General features: G+C 34.2%; 1 protein-coding gene across 1 annotated transcript; it reads left to right on the top strand.

Moving 5' to 3' along the window:
• Positions 1-804: 804 nt before the first annotated feature.
• Positions 805-19,793, top strand: LOC306869823 (proton-coupled zinc antiporter SLC30A5-like). The gene is made up of 16 exons (XM_079416745.1): positions 805-1,220; positions 1,979-2,101; positions 2,209-2,275; positions 3,235-3,320; positions 3,419-3,506; positions 3,810-3,897; positions 7,134-7,210; positions 7,357-7,527; positions 8,074-8,362; positions 8,547-8,755; positions 8,987-9,144; positions 17,989-18,118; positions 18,289-18,526; positions 18,668-18,894; positions 19,221-19,349; positions 19,567-19,793. The coding sequence occupies exons 1-16, from the start codon at positions 1,150-1,152 to the stop codon at positions 19,735-19,737; spliced, it is 2,322 nt and encodes a 773-aa protein (XP_079272871.1). The 5' UTR covers positions 805-1,149; the 3' UTR covers positions 19,738-19,793.
• Positions 19,794-20,734: the final 941 nt, after the last annotated feature.

Here is a 20,734-nt window from a genome sequence, read left to right as displayed (position 1 = left end):
GCATTGTATCAATAATTTTAAGAATGGCAGTGTCAACATTGAAAGAGAGAGCAGCATATGTTAACCTTGACAAACCTTCAGGTTTGGCTAGTAAGATTCTTCCCTTCAATGAGAGATCACGTTGGAGCCACATATTCAGTTTTTTCTGAGTACTCTCAATTAATGGATTAAAATTTAAGGAGCTTCTTTCTAATTCATTTTTTTGTTATAATAACACCTAAATAAGATACTTGATCTTTGAATTGAATATTACAAATTTCTGACAAATGACATTCTTTGATGGACATCAGTTCACATTTTGAGAGGTTCATGAACAGGCCTGATGCTTTACTCAGCCCATAGAAATAGTCGCTAATGAGGCATAGGTATATGTTTGAGGGGGAGGGGAGGTTAACATTTTTGATTAAAGATTACAAAGGCGCATGAATTAAAAAAAAAAAATTGAAGTGCACAGATAAATTATTTATAATAAAAACTACAGTATTCAATATAAGAATTTTCATGCCGACTTTAAGTAAAAGTTTCTCTTACTGAGGCAAAAAAAATAATGAATAAAATATTTTGGTTATAACAGCACAAGACTACCAAAACTTAGATCGTGCGTTACATTTACACTCGAATTGCAAAACAATTGAAAAGTCAACGCAAAAAAAAAAAATTATAATAATAATTCAGAGGACATATAAAATTATCTGTTAAAGATTATATTTGCATAAAACACGATTAGACACCGATTTTTATAGTAGCAGAATTTAATGTAAAAGTGAACGGTACAAGGAACATGACTTTTATTTTGAAAAGCGTCACAGATGGAAGCCATATGTAGGGAAACGTTCACGTCATTTCAACTACCACCTCTCTTCATAATGTGGCTGCTAGCTAGTGAAAATAGATGATTTTTATAAAATATGTATTTCGAAAATCAACGGTTTTTATTTCAAGCTTCGGCGCTGTGGGTTAGCAGTACATGAGCGATTTTAGCACCACCAAAGAGCCTTCAGTTGTGCGGTTATTATCGGTTTCAGCTGTCTAAACAGGCTAGCACAGAAAGACACATAACAGCTTTTGTTTCTCAGTGATGAGCTCCCAAATGGATAAACAGTAAAAGATCATAACACTCACAAAAACATAAACGCACACATAAGAAGCATGGATGAAAAATACAGTAGTAATGTCATCTCAGGTGGGAAGCTGGGACGAGTTGAGGTTCCAAATGCCAGGTAAGACAAGAGTCTGTAAATATCACTCTAAATACTCATAAATAACAAGTACTGTGGCAGTACTATATTACACTGATGTTATGAGGTGGTGATACCAAGTTACTTTGATATATACTGTAGCACTGTATTTATAAATAATAGTATATACATGGTACCTAAAAAATAACATGACTTTACCTTCATGTTAATGTACAAAATGTAGTATTGCCTGGATAATGTTTTCAGAACTTACTTTTTATTGAGTCTATCCAAAATCTTCCGAGATCACTTTCAACAGTGTACTTTTATGCTACATTGGTATAGTGGTGATGTTAATACTCTATAATTTATATGTACATTAGGGATTATCAATTGCTTATGGAATTACTTTGTTTGGCAGGGTGCTTAAAAACTACGCTGGTTTTCCATACTGCCATGTATTAAAAAATTACTGGTTTGTAAGTGCTGATGTAGTGAACCAACTAATAGATGGCTTTCTGAAAAGAAGTATTCTTGAAATTTCAAAGTACCTTAATATTACTGTGATGCATCACAGACAATGTACCTTGGTATAGCCACAACACTCTATTGCTTTGCCTTGTTTTTTTTACCACATTTAGAGAATACTTTAAGAATACCATGATGCTAGTGTCCAAAATCAGTGGTTTCATGCTATATTTATGGTAATACCATTGTACTTTTTGGTAAGAGCCGCACAATTTTGTTTGTCTGTTTTTACTTTTCTTCTTTAACTGAATGTTTTGTTTTCTTATTTCCAGACTGACGCGGTACATAGTATTACTCTACTTTACAAAGCTGCTGAAGGCTTTTGGGATATTTGAGTCATATGATCTCCTCAAAGTTGTGCACATTGTACAGTTTCTCTTTATTTTGAAAATGGGGTAAGGAATGACATCACATAATGAATATATTAAAGAATATACAGTAAATGTCATGATTGTTTATTTACGGTATTTGATTATATAAATACCTCCTCTTTTCTGCTTAGGTGTGCGGTGATACTGGTTTTCTTTCAAAAGCCGTTTTCATCTGGGAAAATGATCCCCAAGAGACAGGTAGAATGTTCTTCTCATTCTAGGTTAACTGTTAAATTCCTCAGTGTTGAAGTTAATGGTTAGTTCGGCCAAATTTAATATGCTGTCATCATTACTCGCCCTCATAACTCTTTTGTTCATCTTCGAATTACAAATTTAAATATTTTTAAGATTCTCTCATTCTTTAGTCCATCCATTGAAAGTCCACAAAACTCAAACTTTCACACATTAAAAGGTACAAAAAACATTGTAAGATTGATCTATATTAGGTAGTTTAATCCAAGACTTCACTTTATATGATGACCTGATTCAATTAAAACTTTTATATTCATCTAGCTGAACCATACTTCATTGACGTACAAGAACAAACCTCATTGATTTTTGTGCAGTCTTAAAATGTGCTAAAAATGCTAAGCAAGCACATTTAAGGGTTCCATATTCTATGTTTTACATGCTCTGTGTGATAAATCTTGGTTAAAATCAAAAGGCCTCATGGAACGGCTTACCTCTTCACATTAGCTCCTGTGCCACTCTTGATGCATTTAAATTTCATTAAAATCTTTTCTCACTTGCATTTTACTTCATTTTTTATTTATTTTATGCTTGGTTTAATAACTGTAGGTTGTATGAATGTGTTAGATCCTGGTATGTAAAGCACTTTGTTTTGTTTTTAAATGTGCTATGTAGATGTGACCCATCGGTTGATTGGTATTACTTTTATATATTCATAGTTTTGGTTGTTCCAAAGAAAAAAAAAACTTGTCATGAAATACCTTCCTCCTGATAAGCTTTTCTTTTCAACTGACATCAACTGTTTAATACCATTAAATGTTTATTGTATTAAATGTTACAGCAAAAATGGCATGTAATTGCATTCTAGATCAAAACGTAATGGAATAAGATGGATTGAAAATGCCATTTCATGTGGATTTTGTTCCTTTGTGAACATGGTATTTCATCTGTTTAACTTCTGAATTCAGTGGATTAGAATCCTCAAGCATGCTGTCATGAGCTGTGTCATCTCCCTGTTGGGTTTTTTTGGGCTGACACTCTGTGGACCACTCAGGTATGTCTTTAGGCTAAATCAAAAAAAAAAAATCATCTTCCTCCCTCTGTGTTACTATTTAACAAACATTTGGGCTAAACGGATGTGATTTCTTTCAGGACCCTTTTGCTGTTTGAGCACAGTGATGTGGTGGTGATCTCTCTCCTCAGCGTTCTCTTCACCAGCTCTGGAGGGGGACCTTCTAAGGTCAGAACTCTAGAGAAATCATAAGCGTATATCAGAAGAATGAACTGAAAACTCAGCTCTTACGTCAGCACCTAACCACACCCTCTTGAAAATAGAAAAAAAAACTTCCCTTTAACTATTCCTTAATCCCTCTCTGTTCTACCTTATACTATTCTAAACAATGTGTGAAATTATGTATTTTTAGGCTTCTCGTGTTTATTGCCTCTTTGTGATGAATCGCTTGTATTCTTCAAAAGCATCTGCTAAATGAATAAATGTAAATGTAGAATGTGTCATATATTTCCCTGTGCTCTTTTTTTATAGACAAGGGGTGCTGCTTTCTTCATAATTGCTGTGATCTGCCTTTTGCTCTTTGATAATGATGATCTCATGGCAAAGATGGCAGAGCACCGTATCCTTTAAGGACCAGAAATGTGTTTACTGTTGTGGTGAAATGTGTAATTTTTTGACACCATGCAGGCAAAATGTCAAAAAATAATTGTTGTTTTCAGATGAAAATGAAAGTAATTTAAGAGGTGGAACAAGTTATTACATTTTCTTGAGCATTTTATTATTTGGATTGGCATTTACAGTTGAATTGTTCAACAATGCCATCATGAGTGTGTATTTGGTTGGGGTGTAACAATCATCTCTAGTCACGATTTAGTTCAATACACGATACTGATCTCACGATACAGTACTCTCACAGTACTTTTCAAACAAAGCCAAAATAGAGTTAAAGTGGTTGCTTTTAAATTATTATTATTTGTAATAGTGATCGACCGATATTGATTTTTTATTACCGATACCAATTATTTGCATGTCTATGTGCCCGATAACTGATATGCAGAACCAATATTTATTTACTGTTATAAAGTAAATAAATTACTGCGTGAAGTAAGTCCATACTTCACTTTGGTTTTTCCTCCTTTTAGTCATCTTAACAAAAAATGTTTTGAGAATTAGCAGTCCTTCATGCAGGGCTCTAGACTCATTCTTCCCACTGATCTCACTTTTGCGCACGAGCACATAATTTGGTTGCAATTTGTTTTTTGTTTTTGCTACAACATTTGATTAATCAATGCATGCTGATGAACTTTTATCATAGTTTATAGTTATATGGTAACGAAAGTTTTCAACATTCAACTCGTTCTTTTTCATCTGTATTATTTGTGATTTAAATTTTGTGAACAGGAATTCCTTTTTTCGTGCGCTTTTTACTTTCAAATTTGCGATCTTGGTGTCACATTTTACAAGAAAAGATCATTGTCTGTTTTGCTTATATCTATACACCTTTAACTTTTTAAGACTAAAACAAAAGATGGATTCATTGTTATTCTTAATTAAAAAGCGCAACAACAATAAAACAGTACGTTGACAATGACAAACTCTTACATAACATTTATCAACAAAAACGAATAAGAAGAGGCATGGCATAGGACACATCACATGCTGTACTATATACCTAGTATATTACAGAATGTTTAGCAAACTCTGAGGAAGCAAATAAATATTAATATATATATATTTTTTTAATTAAGGAAAGCCTCCATAGCGTAACGTGAGGTAAACAGCAAAGATAACAAGCTTCTCAAAACGAAAACAAAAAGAAAAGTAAAACTAAACTGGCTGTAGCTGACAGGACTTGCATGTTTTTTCTACAAGAATACCACCACGTTCACCTTCTCTGGTTTAAGAAGCGGTCTTTTACTTTAGTTTGAAAGCAAATCCATCCGTTGCGCTCCATCCGCGACGCTCACCTTCACGCTCGTGCTGACGCGGCGAGTATAAACCAGGCTCTACCCACTAAGCGCTCTTGCTGAAAGCACCTCTCTTCACGTGATCAGTGAAATCTGACTCCTGCTATAATGTGCTGCGGCTGGCAGCGCGCGCTGTATGAAGCAGACGCTTTGGAGTAGCGCAGACCTGGCACTCGTACAAATGCGACCACGTCAAATTTTAACTCGCAAAAAATTACCATTTTGGTCGCAGTCTAGAGCCCTGTCATGTTAAATTTAATCTTCGTATTACAACAATAAAAAAACATTTTATTTATAAAAAGCTTTAGCAGCAACACTAATATTAGCAGTAAGCAAAATGAACATAGAAAGTCTAATGTTTTCAAATGGAGAAAATAAAGGAAAGGAGTCATATCAACTTCATTTTTAACTACAGTTTTAGTAGGTTTATAAGCTGTTTAATAGGATAAAGAGTGAAGAATAATTCACTGGATAATGTTAATTCACGGAATAATATTCTCTGGAATATTGGAATATAACAAGCATTGTATTTTATTGCATTTCTCAACTGGCATGCTCTAAATTATGCTGCTGACAGCGCGGTTTATCTATGCCTTTACACAGAACTATAGGCTACTCAAACTGCGATCGATCGCGGAGATAATAAATAATTAATTTCCATAGAGTTGTATTAATTTAGATGTTTATAAACGAAATAATGGTTATATAGTAAGTGTTAATACAATTTAGGGTGCTTCAAAAAAGTGAATCTTGTTAAAAGTTACATGCAGTGGCTGTGCTGAGCATTTCTTGAGCATCAACCGCTGAGTGAACTGCAATATGAAAGCGGATTCACGAGACTAATGATGAGCATATAGACAACAGAGAGAGAATTACATTCAATGCTTTTCTTTCCAACATGCAATCATTCATGGCTGTATTATTTAATTCATGCAAAGTTACGTCTTTATTGGGAGAGGACTTGACGGATTATCTATGTGACTCCGACTTCACGAGACTAATAGACCACAGAGAGAATTAAATTCAGTGCTTTTATTTCCACCATGTGCTAATTCATGGCTGTGTTATTTCAGGCAAAGCTATAGCCTATCTTTATAGGGACAGGGCTTGACAGAGTATCTTATTTATCATATTTCTTAGAGCCAAGTTGCATTTAAACTATATATCAGGCATTTATGTAATACATCTAATTTGTGCATTAATGCCTGTAATATTAAATAGTTTACTAACTACAGCAAATCAAGTACCTGCACGCCGTTGCTGTCTTGTCTCCCCTCAGATGCGCTGCAATTGCGATCCTGCGCGCAATTCTGAAAACGTCCACAAGATGGCGGTGTTTATCGGGGAATCCGATATTACAAAACCGATATTCGATTATGGAAAAATGCTTAAATATCGGGAAAAATATCGGCAAATCGATATATCGGTCGATCTCTAATTTGTAATATATATAAAAAGTTAACAACATTTGGTATTACATCAAGGGTGAACTTGATGACCCTGGTCCTTCTCCACCATCCACAGGGCAATGGTGACACCAGAACAGAAATATTCATGATTCTGCTTAGCTAAAAATACAGAATTGAATACACACATGCTTGCACTCGGTCCCCTGACTACATACATTTTAAAAGTGTTTAGTATTGCTTTTTATTGAATAATGTATTTGTCGAATTTATTTATTTCCCATATTTGATGCTAAATTAAATCTGTCTAAACTTTAATTTTGGGTGAACTTCACAATATATAGAGAGAGGGAGAGTCACCCTCACAGTACATATTGTTGCATTTTCATATTGAAATATATTGTTACACCTCTAGTATTTAGCCATTTTTACTTATGTGGTCTTATCTACAACTGTATACTCCTGAACTCTATTTCTTATAGCCGAGGGACACCATGACAGTGCTCTTACCCATGCGCTGTACACAGGAATTGCATTTTTAGGTGTGGCGGACCACAAGGTGTGTTTTTGTTCACTATCTTTAACCTTTAAATGCTGCTCCTGAGTGTTGTGTTATTGTTTACTGCAGTACAGAGTCATTTACCTGATATTTGCTCTGGTGAAGGATCAGAAAGATAATATGATTAACTTTCATTTTCTGAGCAGGGTGGAGTGGTTCTTCTGGTTCTAGCTCTGTGCCTGAAGGTGGCCTTCAACACAGCATCTAGAAAATTATCAGTGGAGATTGGGGGTGCAAAACGCCTATATGCATTATCTAACCTGGTGTCCTCTGTAGTTCTACTGCCCTGGGTCATAGTGCTGTCTGCAACCACTGAGGTAAGAACCAGCAGAAGCTTTCTTTATAATGCAGTGGTTCTCAATCTGGGGGCTTTGCAAACTTCCAAACTGTGTGGTAGGATAAGTGTGATTTCTAGACATGAAAATGACCAACATACTTACAGAAAGTGTCAAATTGCAATGAGTCTTATTATTACTAGTCCGAGGCAGTACGTTTTTATAATTTACTAGGCGCTACGTCCTCATTTTACAAAGCCTTTTGTTAGACAAATTTGTTTATGCCACTGTGAGCATTTTTTGGTTCTGTTTTTTGCATGAGAAAGACTCATTTTTTTATTTATGTTTTAAGTTTATTTGATCAACTTTTAGGGAATACACTAGTACGACCTCAAAACTAACAGACATGGACTAAAAGCCACAAAACTTCAGTGGGAATCCGTTAGCATCTGAGAGTGTAAATCAGTGTAAAATTATTAAAATCAAAATAGTGTACCATATTTAATTATATTGATATTATTACGAACATTTTAAATGATACAGACATTTCTGTAAATTGTTGATCTTTTTAAAAATGAAAATCCTCAGAGTAAGGTGGAATCCTGGTCTGGCCTCATCTTGCCATTCGCCATGATCATCTTCTCTGTGATGATACTGGACTTTTATGTGGAGTCCATCTGCACAGCAAAGCTGGAAACCTCATGCTGCGCTCGATATGGCTCCATCTTCTTGTTCCTCAGTGGCTTGCTGCTGGCAAACTTCTGGACCCACCCGCTAACCGACCAGCTCAGAGCCATTAGTAAGCCAGGCCAGCAGAGTAGCACTGAGCATGTGCTGTCTGGTGGAGTGCTGGTCAGCGCCTGCTTCTTCATCATGGGTAAATCAATATCTCTGAAATAGAAAATGTAAAGAATGTCTCCCATCATAGAACCAATCTGAGTTTGTGCTAGAAAAATCAAAGTAGAAATCCTTATAACAGTGATGTAAGTGTTAAACTATTTGCATTTGCTGTATTGACTAAATACTTTTTCCTAACTGAATGAACCATTTGATGTTTTTAGCTGATAGCATTCTGTCAGCCCCATCTTCAAAGGGTCAGAAGGGAACATTGGTGGGTTATTCACCTGAAGGAACTCCTCTGTACAACTTCATGGGAGATGCGCTCCAGCACACGTCCCAGTCTATGCCTCGCTTCATCAAAGAATCGCTCAAACAGATCCTGGAGGAATATGATTCACGGCAGATCTTCTACTTTCTATGTCTCAATCTGGTATGTTAGCTCATGTTATTATTTGATTTGGTCAATGAGTGTAGAAGACACTCAATTTAAGTCCTTACAATTTTTGTTATTTCTTTAAAACAAGTCCTATTTACTGGAAATTATTGTATGGTTCAAATTGAGCATTGTGGCATTGAAATGTATACTAGCTTTAACTTACCTAGATTTTAATTAATGACCTATTTTAACAGTATATTAATAGTCGTGTTAATCTTGGTTCAGGCCTTCACATTTGTGGAGCTCTTCTATGGTGTGTGGACCAACAGTCTGGGGCTGATCTCTGATGGCTTCCACATGCTGTTTGATTGCTCGGCTTTGGTTCTGGGATTGTTTGCTGCCCTCATGACCAGATGGAAAGCAACCAGGATATATTCCTATGGGTAAGGTTGTACTAATTTGAAGAAAAATTCTAATTTGTTTTGTTTTGTGGACGATAAAATTACTCAAAAATACCATAGATTGTAAGGTGCAACCACATGTACTATTGCTCTGTGACATTTCTCAGACAAAATCCCGTCATTCAAATAGGAATCTATGATTTACAGATTTCAAGTTAGTCACACTGACCAACAGGAAGCTGCTTGGTTTGAAAATGACTTTTGTGTCAGCTGAACCAATTTTAAAACACGGGCAATTGTTGAGTTTGTAAATGGTTACAGAGAAAATGGAAATGACTGGGGATCACACACTGTCAGACTTTCAAGTTGTTAGTAGATAATGACAACAATTTGTTTTAATGCTGTACACTACCTGATAATCTGTGAAACCTGTGCAAAATCTGCAGAGTTGCCTTCTGCAACTAGTACAGACTCGAGGCAAAATTGAATTTTTGTGTATTCCAGATTTTATAGTGAAGGAGGGAGAGAATAGATTGTCATTAAGACTTGGGAGTGGATTTAGTAAGCATCCACTTAGAACACATCAGTAACCACACTGTAATGTGCTAAAAGCCACTCAGAACACTTAGCAGTAGCATAGCAATGGTAACCCGGAGGGGTTTGAATCACTTGTGGATCTCACACAAAATGTAGTTTGCTTGTGTAATTGTTTATTGTTTTTTCTTTTCATGAACCAATTCCCCTTTTCAAATTTGATACTTGAAGTTCGTCACTTTTGAAAATGTAAATTTTGTAGAGTATTGACCATATATATATATATATATATATATATATATATATATATATATAAGTTATCTATCTATCTATCTATCTATCTATCTATCTATCTATCTATCTATCTATCTATCTATCACTTTTAGTCATTTAGCAGACGCTTTTATCCAAAGCGACTTACAAATAAGAAAAACTAAAAGTTAACACTCTGTAAATACTCTATACACACCCATTTAAGAAAATACAGCAATTAAATAAAATTGACAAATGCATACAACAACAATATTTCAATAGTAAACATATAAAGGAAAAAAAATAAAAATAAAAAGCGATACTTATATCCTTTTGCCGGTGTCCTAGCCCGGTGGAGTCGCACGGTAGAGTCGATGGTCTTTACACTCTTTGGTCTTCAAGAGGGCTTCACACGACCGCTGCCGCGGTATAATAACCTTTTTTCATACCTATCTAACAAATCACTGCTAGAATTCAGCTGAACCCACTTTCCTATTAATCACTAAAAATGGCCAAGGAAGTGCAGACACTGACAAGATACGCGATACAGTATGAGACTAAACGCGATTTCAGCAGCTCTCTCTCTCTCTCTCTATATATATATATATATATATGTAGATGCCTCATTAGCGACTGTTTCTATGGGCCGCGATATGTAAGCCATCTGCTATTTTGGAACTTCTGCGAACCATCGAGTGCAAGTTGACTGTGTGCATCTACAAGAGCAAGTTATACGCATGTATAACTTTGAATATTGATTATTATGGTGAATGACGTCAAGTTGACTTTTCCCAAATTCCAAACGCGTCAACGTATCTGGTGCGGTTGAATCGGGTGTGTCTCACTCATACTGGAAACTGAAGCTGCGGGCTCTTTGATCGCCCCCTGGTGGCTGGCTGCAGTACAGGTCATAAACCCCACCCTCTCCATGTAAATGAATGGGACTTGAGTCATAACAAAAAAATTAATTACACTTCCAATACAATTTTCCAAAATATGATTTTGGTCATTTAAGGTAGTTGTTATCATGCTGATATATGTTCAATTGTTCGTTTTTGTGGTAAGTTTGATTTTAGCTAGTAATTTGATGCTATAAAAACGGGGCGTGTCGTTATGGTTGATTGGGTCTGCGGGAGTTTGGTTCCGCGGCTCCACCTCACGACTTTACTGCGCAGACTCTGGCTCCAAATGACGTCATTTACTCACAATGGCAGCGGCCATACTGAGATGTATTCGGGGAGGTGCCAAGATGGCGGCTTGAGTAGACGCACATGTTATAGCGCTGAAAATAACCTCGGGTATATCTTGCAAAAGTTGATGTAAGAAATAAGTCACACGTATTATTGGATTTTTAGAAAGTACTACAGTTAGTGAATACAAGTTCTGTGGTTTTTTTTACTCGAATAGAACTGTCTGTAAGTTATCATAGACATGTCAGCCCCTGAAGAGATGGATACTGAACTCCAAAGAGCGACAGAAATAAGACTTATTAGTGAAACTCACTCCTACAGTTGTCAACGGAAAAAGGGAGGAGATTGTGATTCGACTCCAAATACACCATCCAAAGCACCTCCGTCGAAAAAACATGCAAAAGGTGATGCAACGGATGACTTAACGTTAAGTCAGGTGCAGCAAAGCATCTTTCAGATAATCAGACAGTCATCCGAAGAAATAAAAGACATGGTAAAAGAAAACTCGAACAGCATCAACCTGTTAAAGGAAGCGCTGGAAGTGGTGCTTTCAGAAATATTCGACATTCGTAAGGAGAACGAAGATTTGAAAAGCAAAAATGAAGTAAACCAGAATCGCATCTCTGAATTGGAAGACAGACTAAACGACCAGGATCGGTACTGTCGTAGATGGAATCTAAGATTGGAGGGGCTGACCGAATGTGCAGAGGATAACGTCAAGACTCGGGTGATGGACATTTGCAAAGAGGTGGTTGTCGAGGAAGATCGTAACTTTGTGACCAGTAATGTGGACATTGCTCATCAAGTTGGAAGACCCAACGCAAACAGTGGCAAGGGAAAGAAATCACGGCCGGTGATAATAAGATTCACTTCCAGGACAGCGCGGGACCTAGAGCTCACACTGTAAAAAAATATTTTTTGGACGCAACAAAAAAAAATTAACGCAACAGTTTGCAAACACTTTTAAATACCAAAAGAACAGAACACTGAACATTAATAAATCTTCTCCTGTTCTGATCTTGAATAGAAATGCATAAAATATTAGTTTATTTCTACATTACCGCTCATTATTCAGTCACATGCAAAGCATGCTGGGAACCTGAAACGTGAACTTGTAAAATGAAGTTATGGAGCTAATTACATTGAGTTAGTACAACTTAAATAATGTTTTAACCCCTTAACTGTCACCCCCCCTTTTTGAAAACTTTTTGAAAGTGCACTATTTAAAGTTAAATTGTAATAATTCATGAATGCTTTTGAATACAGACCTAAGATTTGTCTCCTTTTAAAGAAGACAATCAGCAGATTATTGCAGAAGTGAAATAATTTCAAAAAACGAAAGTAAAAAAAGTTATAAGTTTAAATTTACTGTAAATAACGTACGATACTATTATTATTATATATTATATAAAATAAATATTTTACTAAATATATTTTAATCCAAATTTGGATAAAATTAAAGCCATATGTCTAAATATGTTGTGTTCCAAATTTGAAGTTGATATAAAAAAAATTGAGGTTACTATGCAATTTTGTTTAGGCGTTATACCACAAACAGCCACCGGGTGCCATTCATCCCATTGAAGTTTTTTTTATGCACTTTTCTGTAACAAATGGATCAATTTCTCTCTCACTCTTACTCCTATCACAAAAAAAACACCAAATATGGAATCTTGAGACTCAGACCTTTCCGATGATATGTATTTTGTCAAGATTATAAAAAGTTTTGATTCTATAAGACCGTAATACACTTAGTCACCACTAAGGGGGAGGAGCCCGCTAAAAGATTTTAAAGTACCATTTCTATGGTGACGCAATATCCGATTTCAAAACGGTTTTCACAGCATGAATTTTGAGATTTTAAGCTTTCAAATGATATATAATATATGATGATTACTAAAACGTGATAGGAAAAAAGGAAACGAATAGAATTTTTGTGTCAAAGGTCAGCGCTCCTATTATGGTGTATATGTTTTGAGGTTCGCTCTTGTCATAAATTAATCTATTACTGCTCCTACATAATTTTTTATAACAAACAGTGGTGAAATATCTATTTAGGAGTCTTAGACCTTTCCAATGATATATAGTTTGTCATGATTAGATTAGGATTTAATGGTAATATATTGAAGTAAAGTTAGGTGTCCCGTATACGGGACGGTGACGGTTAACAAACTAACACAAATATTTAAGTTGAAGTTACACACAATATTACGTTGATGTAATTATCAACATTAAGATGTCAGGACAACTCAACAACAAATGTTTGCAACTTAAGATGTTTAATTAAATCAATAAATTGGAATTTTTAACATGCACCAATGCATGAAATTAAGCAGTGGCAACAGATCCACTGAATTATTTTTTAGAGTGTGGAAAGGAGCAAAAGGAAATGACTCTCTCAAGAAGAACAAGTTGTACTTCAAAGAAGACCTCACGGTCAAAAACAGGGCTACGCGGAATCTCCTTTGGCCATGGATCGATAAAGCACGGAAAGAAGGCAAAAGAGCCTTCTTTGTTGGAATCAAGGCAATAGTTGATGGTAAAGAAATTAAGATTTAAATCATCGCTCTCTTTAATAGGGGTTTGAATCCTATTGTAATACGTAAACTGTTTGCTTTACTATAATTCTTTTAAAAAGTGAAAAGAAAAAAAAAATTGTTGTTTTTAGTTTTTATCATCATCTTAATACTAATAGGCTATTCAAGTGTAATGGGATCTTAAGCCTACAAGACGTTGTCATTTTATTTTATTACTCAAATGGAAGCAAACAGGATCTTAGGACTAGCTGTGACTGATCTTTGAAAAGATGGAAGTAAGAGTACCCTCTATACACTCAACACTTTCAACCTTAATTCACTTACAGTTCACCTAACTGTTCTAGTAAGGTTTGTTCTCTCTTGTTCGAGTTTGTCAATAACAATATTTTCTGTTAATGCCAGGCGTATACGAGACATGCTAAAAAGAAAAGCTTTGTTTCTGTTTTGTAAAGGTAAAGAAGCTGATTTTTGTTTCATTCAAGAAACTCATGCCTGCAAAGAAGATGTATTATTTTGGAAAAGTCAGTGGGGTTCTGACATGTGGTTTTCTTTTGGTGTTTCAAATAGAACAGCAGGTGTCGCTATTTTAAAGGATAAGTTTTCAGGGAAGGTAATAAGTCACAAGACAGATGATCAAGGTCGTTGGATCATTATTCTTGTTGAAATAAATCAGGTTAAATTTGTCATCGTAAAAATTTATGCCACCAACAATAAAAAAGTGAATGGATTAATCTTTCAAGATATTGAGGGACATATTAATCGTCTACACTCAAAATTCCCTTCTGCTGAAGTAATTTGGGGTGGTGATTTCAACACCGTTTTTGATGGAAGACAGCATAGATGGCCCCCTAAAGTTGACAGTAGTATAAATGTATTAAGTAATGTATGTTTAAGGTTAAATATATTTGATATTTGGAGGTGTAAGAATCCAACTTCTCTCACGTATACATGGAGTAATAAGGACAGATCTCTGCAATCACGTATTGATTTTTGGCTTATTTCGGAGCAAATTGAAAATTGGCAATATCCTGTGGAAAATCTATTACAAGAAAGAAAAAAGAAAATGAGAACAAGATAATTAATGAAATTATTTCCATTACATGCAGAAATGACCAACATCTGTCAAGCAATGATTTGTTAAAACTTGCAACATTGCAGAATGATTTAGATCATATTTATGAAGAGAAAGCTAGAGGTGCATTTGTTAGGTCAAGACGAAAATGGATGGAAGCAGGAGAAAAAAATACCAAATATTTTTTCAGTTTAGAAAAATAAATCGAGAAATAATAACCTCTGTAAATAAATTAGTAATAAACGGTGCTACTAATGAGAACCCTAAGGATGTATCCAATTTTGTATCTCAATTCTATAGTAAATTGTATAGTTCTCTTAATCAACCCACTAATACAGATTTATTTCTTAGCAACTTATCTGACAATGTTAATAAGATCACTATAGATATCAGACATTTTTGTGATAAAGAATTAAATATTGAAGAGGTTATAGATTGCATAAACAGTCTTAAAGAAAATAAGTCTCCTGGAAGCGACGGGTTGATGGGAGTTTTATAAAACTTTTTGTAACATTCTTGCACCTTTTTTATTTGCTGTTTTTAAAGAATCAGTTGATTTTGGAGAACTTCCTTCTTCACTAAAACAAGGAGTAATTACACTTATACCAAAACCTAACAAAGATAAGTTCTATTTAGAAAATTGGAGACCAATTAGTTTATTAAACAACGACACCAAAATTTATTCACATATATTTGCAAAAAGACTTATAAAATGTCTAAAAATGATAATTGATGAAGAACAATCAGGTTTTTTGAAAGGACGCTATATTGGAAATAATATTAGATTAATTCTTGATTTAATTGATTACAGACATTTTATATCAGATGATAGTTTAATATTATTTATCGACTTTTATAAAGCGTTTGATACTATTGAACATTCTTTTATGTTCAAAGTTATAGATTTTTTTTGGCTTTGGTATGTTTTTTTCAAAAAGCAATTCAAACTCTTTATAATGGTTTTAATAGCTCAGTCCAGTTAACTCATGGTACCTGTCCGAGATTTAATATGGGCCGTGGGATAAGGCAAGGGTGCCCTGTATCGCCTCTTCTTTTTTTATTAGCTGTGCAAGTGATGGCCACTCATATCAAAAAAGCTAGTTTTCATGGAATCTCAGTGTTTGACAAAGAGATTAAACTCAGTCAGTTAGCAGATGACACCACAATTTTTGTCAAAAACAGTGAAGAAGTGGAGCGTGTTATAAATTGTATAGATGAATTTTCTAAGGTCTCTAGTTTAAAGATGAATAAGAGTAAGTCCGTTTTATTCTCTCTTAAAGAATGTTCTTTGAAAGAAATGAAAGGAATACCAATTAAAGACACTGTAACATACCTTGGTATAGTAATATGTAAAGATTTGATGCAAAGAAATGAATAAAATTTTAAGCCTATTGTTGAAAAGATTGAAAAAAAGATGTAATACATGGTTAATGAGAGATTTGTCCTTAATGGGTGGCATTTTACTGTCAAAGGCAGAAGGGATTTCAAGGTCTGTATATGTATCAATGTCAATGGAAGTTCCAAAGAATGTTGTTAAGGATTTGGATAAGATTCTCTATGGCTTCATTTGGAAAAGAAAAACTCACTACTTACAAAAAGATATTTTAAATAATAGTAGAGAATTTGGGGGTCTTGAAGTGTTAAATTTTACAGACCTCAATGAGGTATTTAAAATAAAATGGATAATCGAGTACATTAAAAATAAAGATACTGTGTGGCATATATTCCCCAATTATATATTCAACTCTTTGGGTGGTATTAATTTTCTTTTAAAATGTAATTTTTCAGTTGATAAAATCCCAATTAAATTGGCGAGTTTTTGTAAGCAGGCATTGCTGGCTTGGCAATTAGCCTATAAGCACAATTTCACACCGCATCGGTATTTTCTGTGGAATAATAGAGATATCTTGTATAAAAAAATGTATCTTTAATCAGTCTTGGTATGACAGTGGAATATTTACCGTTAATCAGTTGTTTAATGAACATGGTTTGCTTTTGTCATACTCAGAATTTCTTAAAAAATTTAAAATCCCTGTGAAACCAAAAGACTATGCTGTTATTTTTGATGCAATTTCAAGTAGTTGTTTCATTATTACGTAATTCTGCACACTACATTAATGCTGACCAACAGCCATTGAATTGTGATAATCAGTCTTTTGGTCATCTAAATATGAAAACATTGAGTGGAAGAAAGTATGGTCAATAACAAATACGTTTTTCATCAGTAATAAAGTAAAAGAGGTATCTTAAAATATTACACAGAATTTATCCTGTTAAAGAATTATTTGAACGGTTCAAATTGGATATGGAAAACTCCTGTGATTTTTGTGGTGGTGTTAAAGAATCTGTAACTCATCTTTTCTTTCAGTGTGTATACTCAAGATTATTTTGGGTAGATGTCTCTAACTTCATCTCTAGAATGTTTGGAACAGTAATGCATATAGGAATGTATGATGTCATTTTTGTTTTTGTACAAGATAACATTGATTCTAGAAGTACTTTTTTTTTTTTTTTTTTTTCTTACACAACTAATTATTTTACTTGGAAAGTATCATATTCATGTAAAGAAATGGGCTAAAGCTAAGCCAAACTGTGAACATTTTATTAAAGAAATTAAACTATATGGTACCAATTTGCACAATATTAGAAACAGAAAAGCTAAAAAGACCTATAAAGCATTATGTCAGTTTAATTTGGTTAATTAATATATATATATGTATATCGTTTTTTTCCCTGGCAAAGATATATATATATATATATATATATATATATATATATATATATATATATATATATATATATATATATATATATATATATATATATATATATTGTTTTGTTTTTCTCTGTATACCCGTTCTCATTTGTTTTTATTTTCTTTTCTACTACTGTTGTGAGATGTATATGTTTGTATTAATATGTACATAATTGCATAATAATAATTAAAAAAAAAATACTGAGATGTATTCGCTTCACTTTTCTATACTGGAAGGAAGTGGAGACGCGTCGTCCATCTTTTTTTTACAGTCTATGGGTTGAATAGGGAATCTATATATATCTATGGTCATAACTGTGTTTAATCTGTGAACAAGGAAGTGGCAGTTCTGATTCTGATCTTTACAATGAATTTGGTTCATACAACAGTCTGAAAGATTCATTAACAAATTAGTCTGAAACAGAAATTATCCAGGAATCATGATTGATGGAAAAGTCATGGAAACTCATTGGTGATTGCTGAACATGATACAATTGTGTTCTGTCATTTTAATTATGTTAACATTTACGGCTTGTCTCATTTCAGGTACGGTCGTGTGGAGATCCTCTCTGGGTTTATCAATGGCCTGTTCCTCATGGTCATATCTTTTTTTGTGTTTGTGGAGTCAGTATCCAGACTCATGGATCCACCAAACATTAACACAGACATGCTAACGGTATGTACAGCTAACCTCCAAGACATTGTTGTCAGGATTGACAAAGATATTACAAGTTGTTGGGTTTTGCTTTAAGTCGAACATACAAAAGTAAGGCAAAGTAAAGTTTCTCATGTGAATCCTGTCACCTCATGCTTATACATGTCCTTAATCCATTTGTTCCCATAAAGCCGGTGTCTGTTGGTGGACTCATCGTTAATCTGATGGGCATCTGTGCCTTCAGTCATGCACACTCCCATGGGGCCTCCAAAGGTAGCTGCTCTGGACATGACCATGGCCACTCACACCATGGGCATGGGCACGGAAGTGCAGAACACAGCCATGGAGGACATGGACATAGTCATGGAGGACACGGCCACGGGCATTCCCACGGGTCTGCTGGAGGGGGAATGAATGCTAATATGCGAGGTGGGTCTGTTTTGAGTGTGTATGTGTTTATTACATGCATGATAAGGTTAGTTCATCCAGATATGATAAGTCTATAATCGTTTATCAATCCTGATGATTTTCTGCCTTTTGAGAATGACATTTCCCATTTCCTGTTTGCAGGAGTGTTTCTGCATGTGCTTGCTGACACGCTGGGCAGTGTTGGTGTGATTATATCCACTATTCTCATCAGACAGTTTGGATGGCTGATTGCAGATCCCATTTGTTCGCTCTTTATTGCCACACTGATTTTTCTCAGTGTCATTCCTTTATTAAAGGACGCCTGTGAGGTTATTCTCCTGAGAACGCCACCTCAGAATGAAAAGGAGCTTAACTTTGCACTTGAAAAGGTATAAATAAATAAAAAGACACTACCGGTCAAAAGTCTGGAATAATTAAGTGAAAATACAGTAAAAACAGTAATGTTGTAAAAATAGCTATTTTCTATTTTAAAATGTCTTTTATTCCTGTGATTGCAAAGCTGAATTTTCAGCAGCCATTACTTCAGACTTCAGTGTCATGTTATCCTTCAGAGATCATTTTAATATACAGATGTTGTGCAGTCAGTTATTATTGGTGCTCAATTATTAATATTCATTCTTATCATTATCAGGTTTAGAAACTGTTTTTGCTGCTTTACATTACATATGTTTTAATGCTTGCTTGCTTGTCACAGATTCAGAAAATCGAAGGAGTTCTATCCTACCGTGATCCACACTTCTGGAGACATTCCGCCAGTGTCATTGCTGGAACCATCCATCTCCAACTCATGTCAGATGTAGTGGAACAGCGAGTTATTCAGCAGGTATGAATGCTTTATCTTATACATGGCCTGTTTGCAAATTTACATCAATTTGTTTAGGCTTTCAAAAAAAAAAATTTGTATTACCATTTTGCCAAAAGGTTAGAAATTTAATTAGATGTCATTTTCTTTTTCCTTTTTATTTTGGTTATTTCTAATATTTTGTTGTGGATAAAAATAACTGACCAATTCCTATTGTTTCTACTGAAATTCTTCTCAGGTGTCTGCCGTGTTGAAAGATGCCGGTGTTAATAATCTGACTATTCAGTTGGAAAAAGAAGCCTACTTCCAGCACATGTCAGGCCTAAGCACTGGATTCCACGAAGTTCTAACAATGACGCAACAGATGGAGTCCATGAAATATTATAAAGATGGCACATGTATCATGTAAACTGCTTTTTTAACACACATAAATATTAAGAAATAAAGGGATTGAAGGTGTAATTTTACTCTCCTCTTTTTTTTTTTATATATATATATATATATATATATATATATATATATATATATATATATATATATATATAAAATGAACTTTTGTCTACGACAGTCTTGTTCCTAACTGTTATAAACGCAATAAAATATATTATTATATTATGAACACAAATTTGCTTTTCCTTTTTTATAATAAAATATTTTTGTTAAAATGTTTTAAATTTCATTCTTGTCACATTCCAATGATTTCTATTGACAATCACTTGCTTTTTACATCACGCATAAATATAAAATTGAATGATACACTGTAATACCGTGACAAAAGTTACATATAAGAGATAAATGAAGAAACAAAAATACCCATAAATACTTCCATAATACCCATTTATTTTATATATTTTTTTGTTAGAGTAGTGTTTAAATGCAAGGTCTTTGCAACCAAGGCATTCGTCCTGATATATGTGGGTTGGCTGGGAATATGAAATCACTCATTAATAATTATCACAGTTTTCTAGTAGCATGAATTAAGTTTATGAAGGAAACTCGGACACTGAATACATCTCTCAAACCACCACAATATACTACTACGATGATACAAATATAAATAGTTTTGACAGAACCACATTTTGCAGTTTACAGGGCCCTGAGTATTAAAACAATACATGACAAATGAACTGGTCAGAAAGCTAAATGTTAATGTTATTTGTCTAATGTGCAACATATCAACAGAAGCACTTATTGTCAATAAAGTGTTTCAGTATATGCTAATAAATACAGTAGAGTGGTGTGTGCAGTTGTTTAGGTGCATGCAAATTGTATTATTAAATTATAGTAACAGTAGCAGTAAATAGTATTAATCCCTTAACATATTTATTAGCAAAATAATTATATTCTTCAGAGAATTTTTAAGAGTAAGTAGAAATAAGTATCAAGTAGTTATAAAAATAAGAGGA

This window comes from Barbus barbus (genome assembly GCF_936440315.1).
Source record: "Barbus barbus genome assembly, chromosome: 5".
Lineage (NCBI taxonomy): Eukaryota > Metazoa > Chordata > Actinopteri > Cypriniformes > Cyprinidae > Barbus > Barbus barbus.
The sequence above is the reverse complement of the archived record's forward strand: the minus strand, read 5'-3'. Positions and strand labels throughout refer to the sequence as shown.

Coding starts and splice junctions, on each gene's coding strand:
- LOC306869823 (XM_079416745.1), top strand. CDS start 1,150: ATGGATGAAAAATACAGTAGTAATGTCATCTCAGGTGGGAAGCTGGGA. Junction 9,145..17,988: donor ACCAGGATATATTCCTATGG/GTAAGGTTGTAC, acceptor GTCTCATTTCAG/GTACGGTCGTGTGGAGATCC. Junction 19,350..19,566: donor AACAGCGAGTTATTCAGCAG/GTATGAATGCTT, acceptor AATTCTTCTCAG/GTGTCTGCCGTGTTGAAAGA.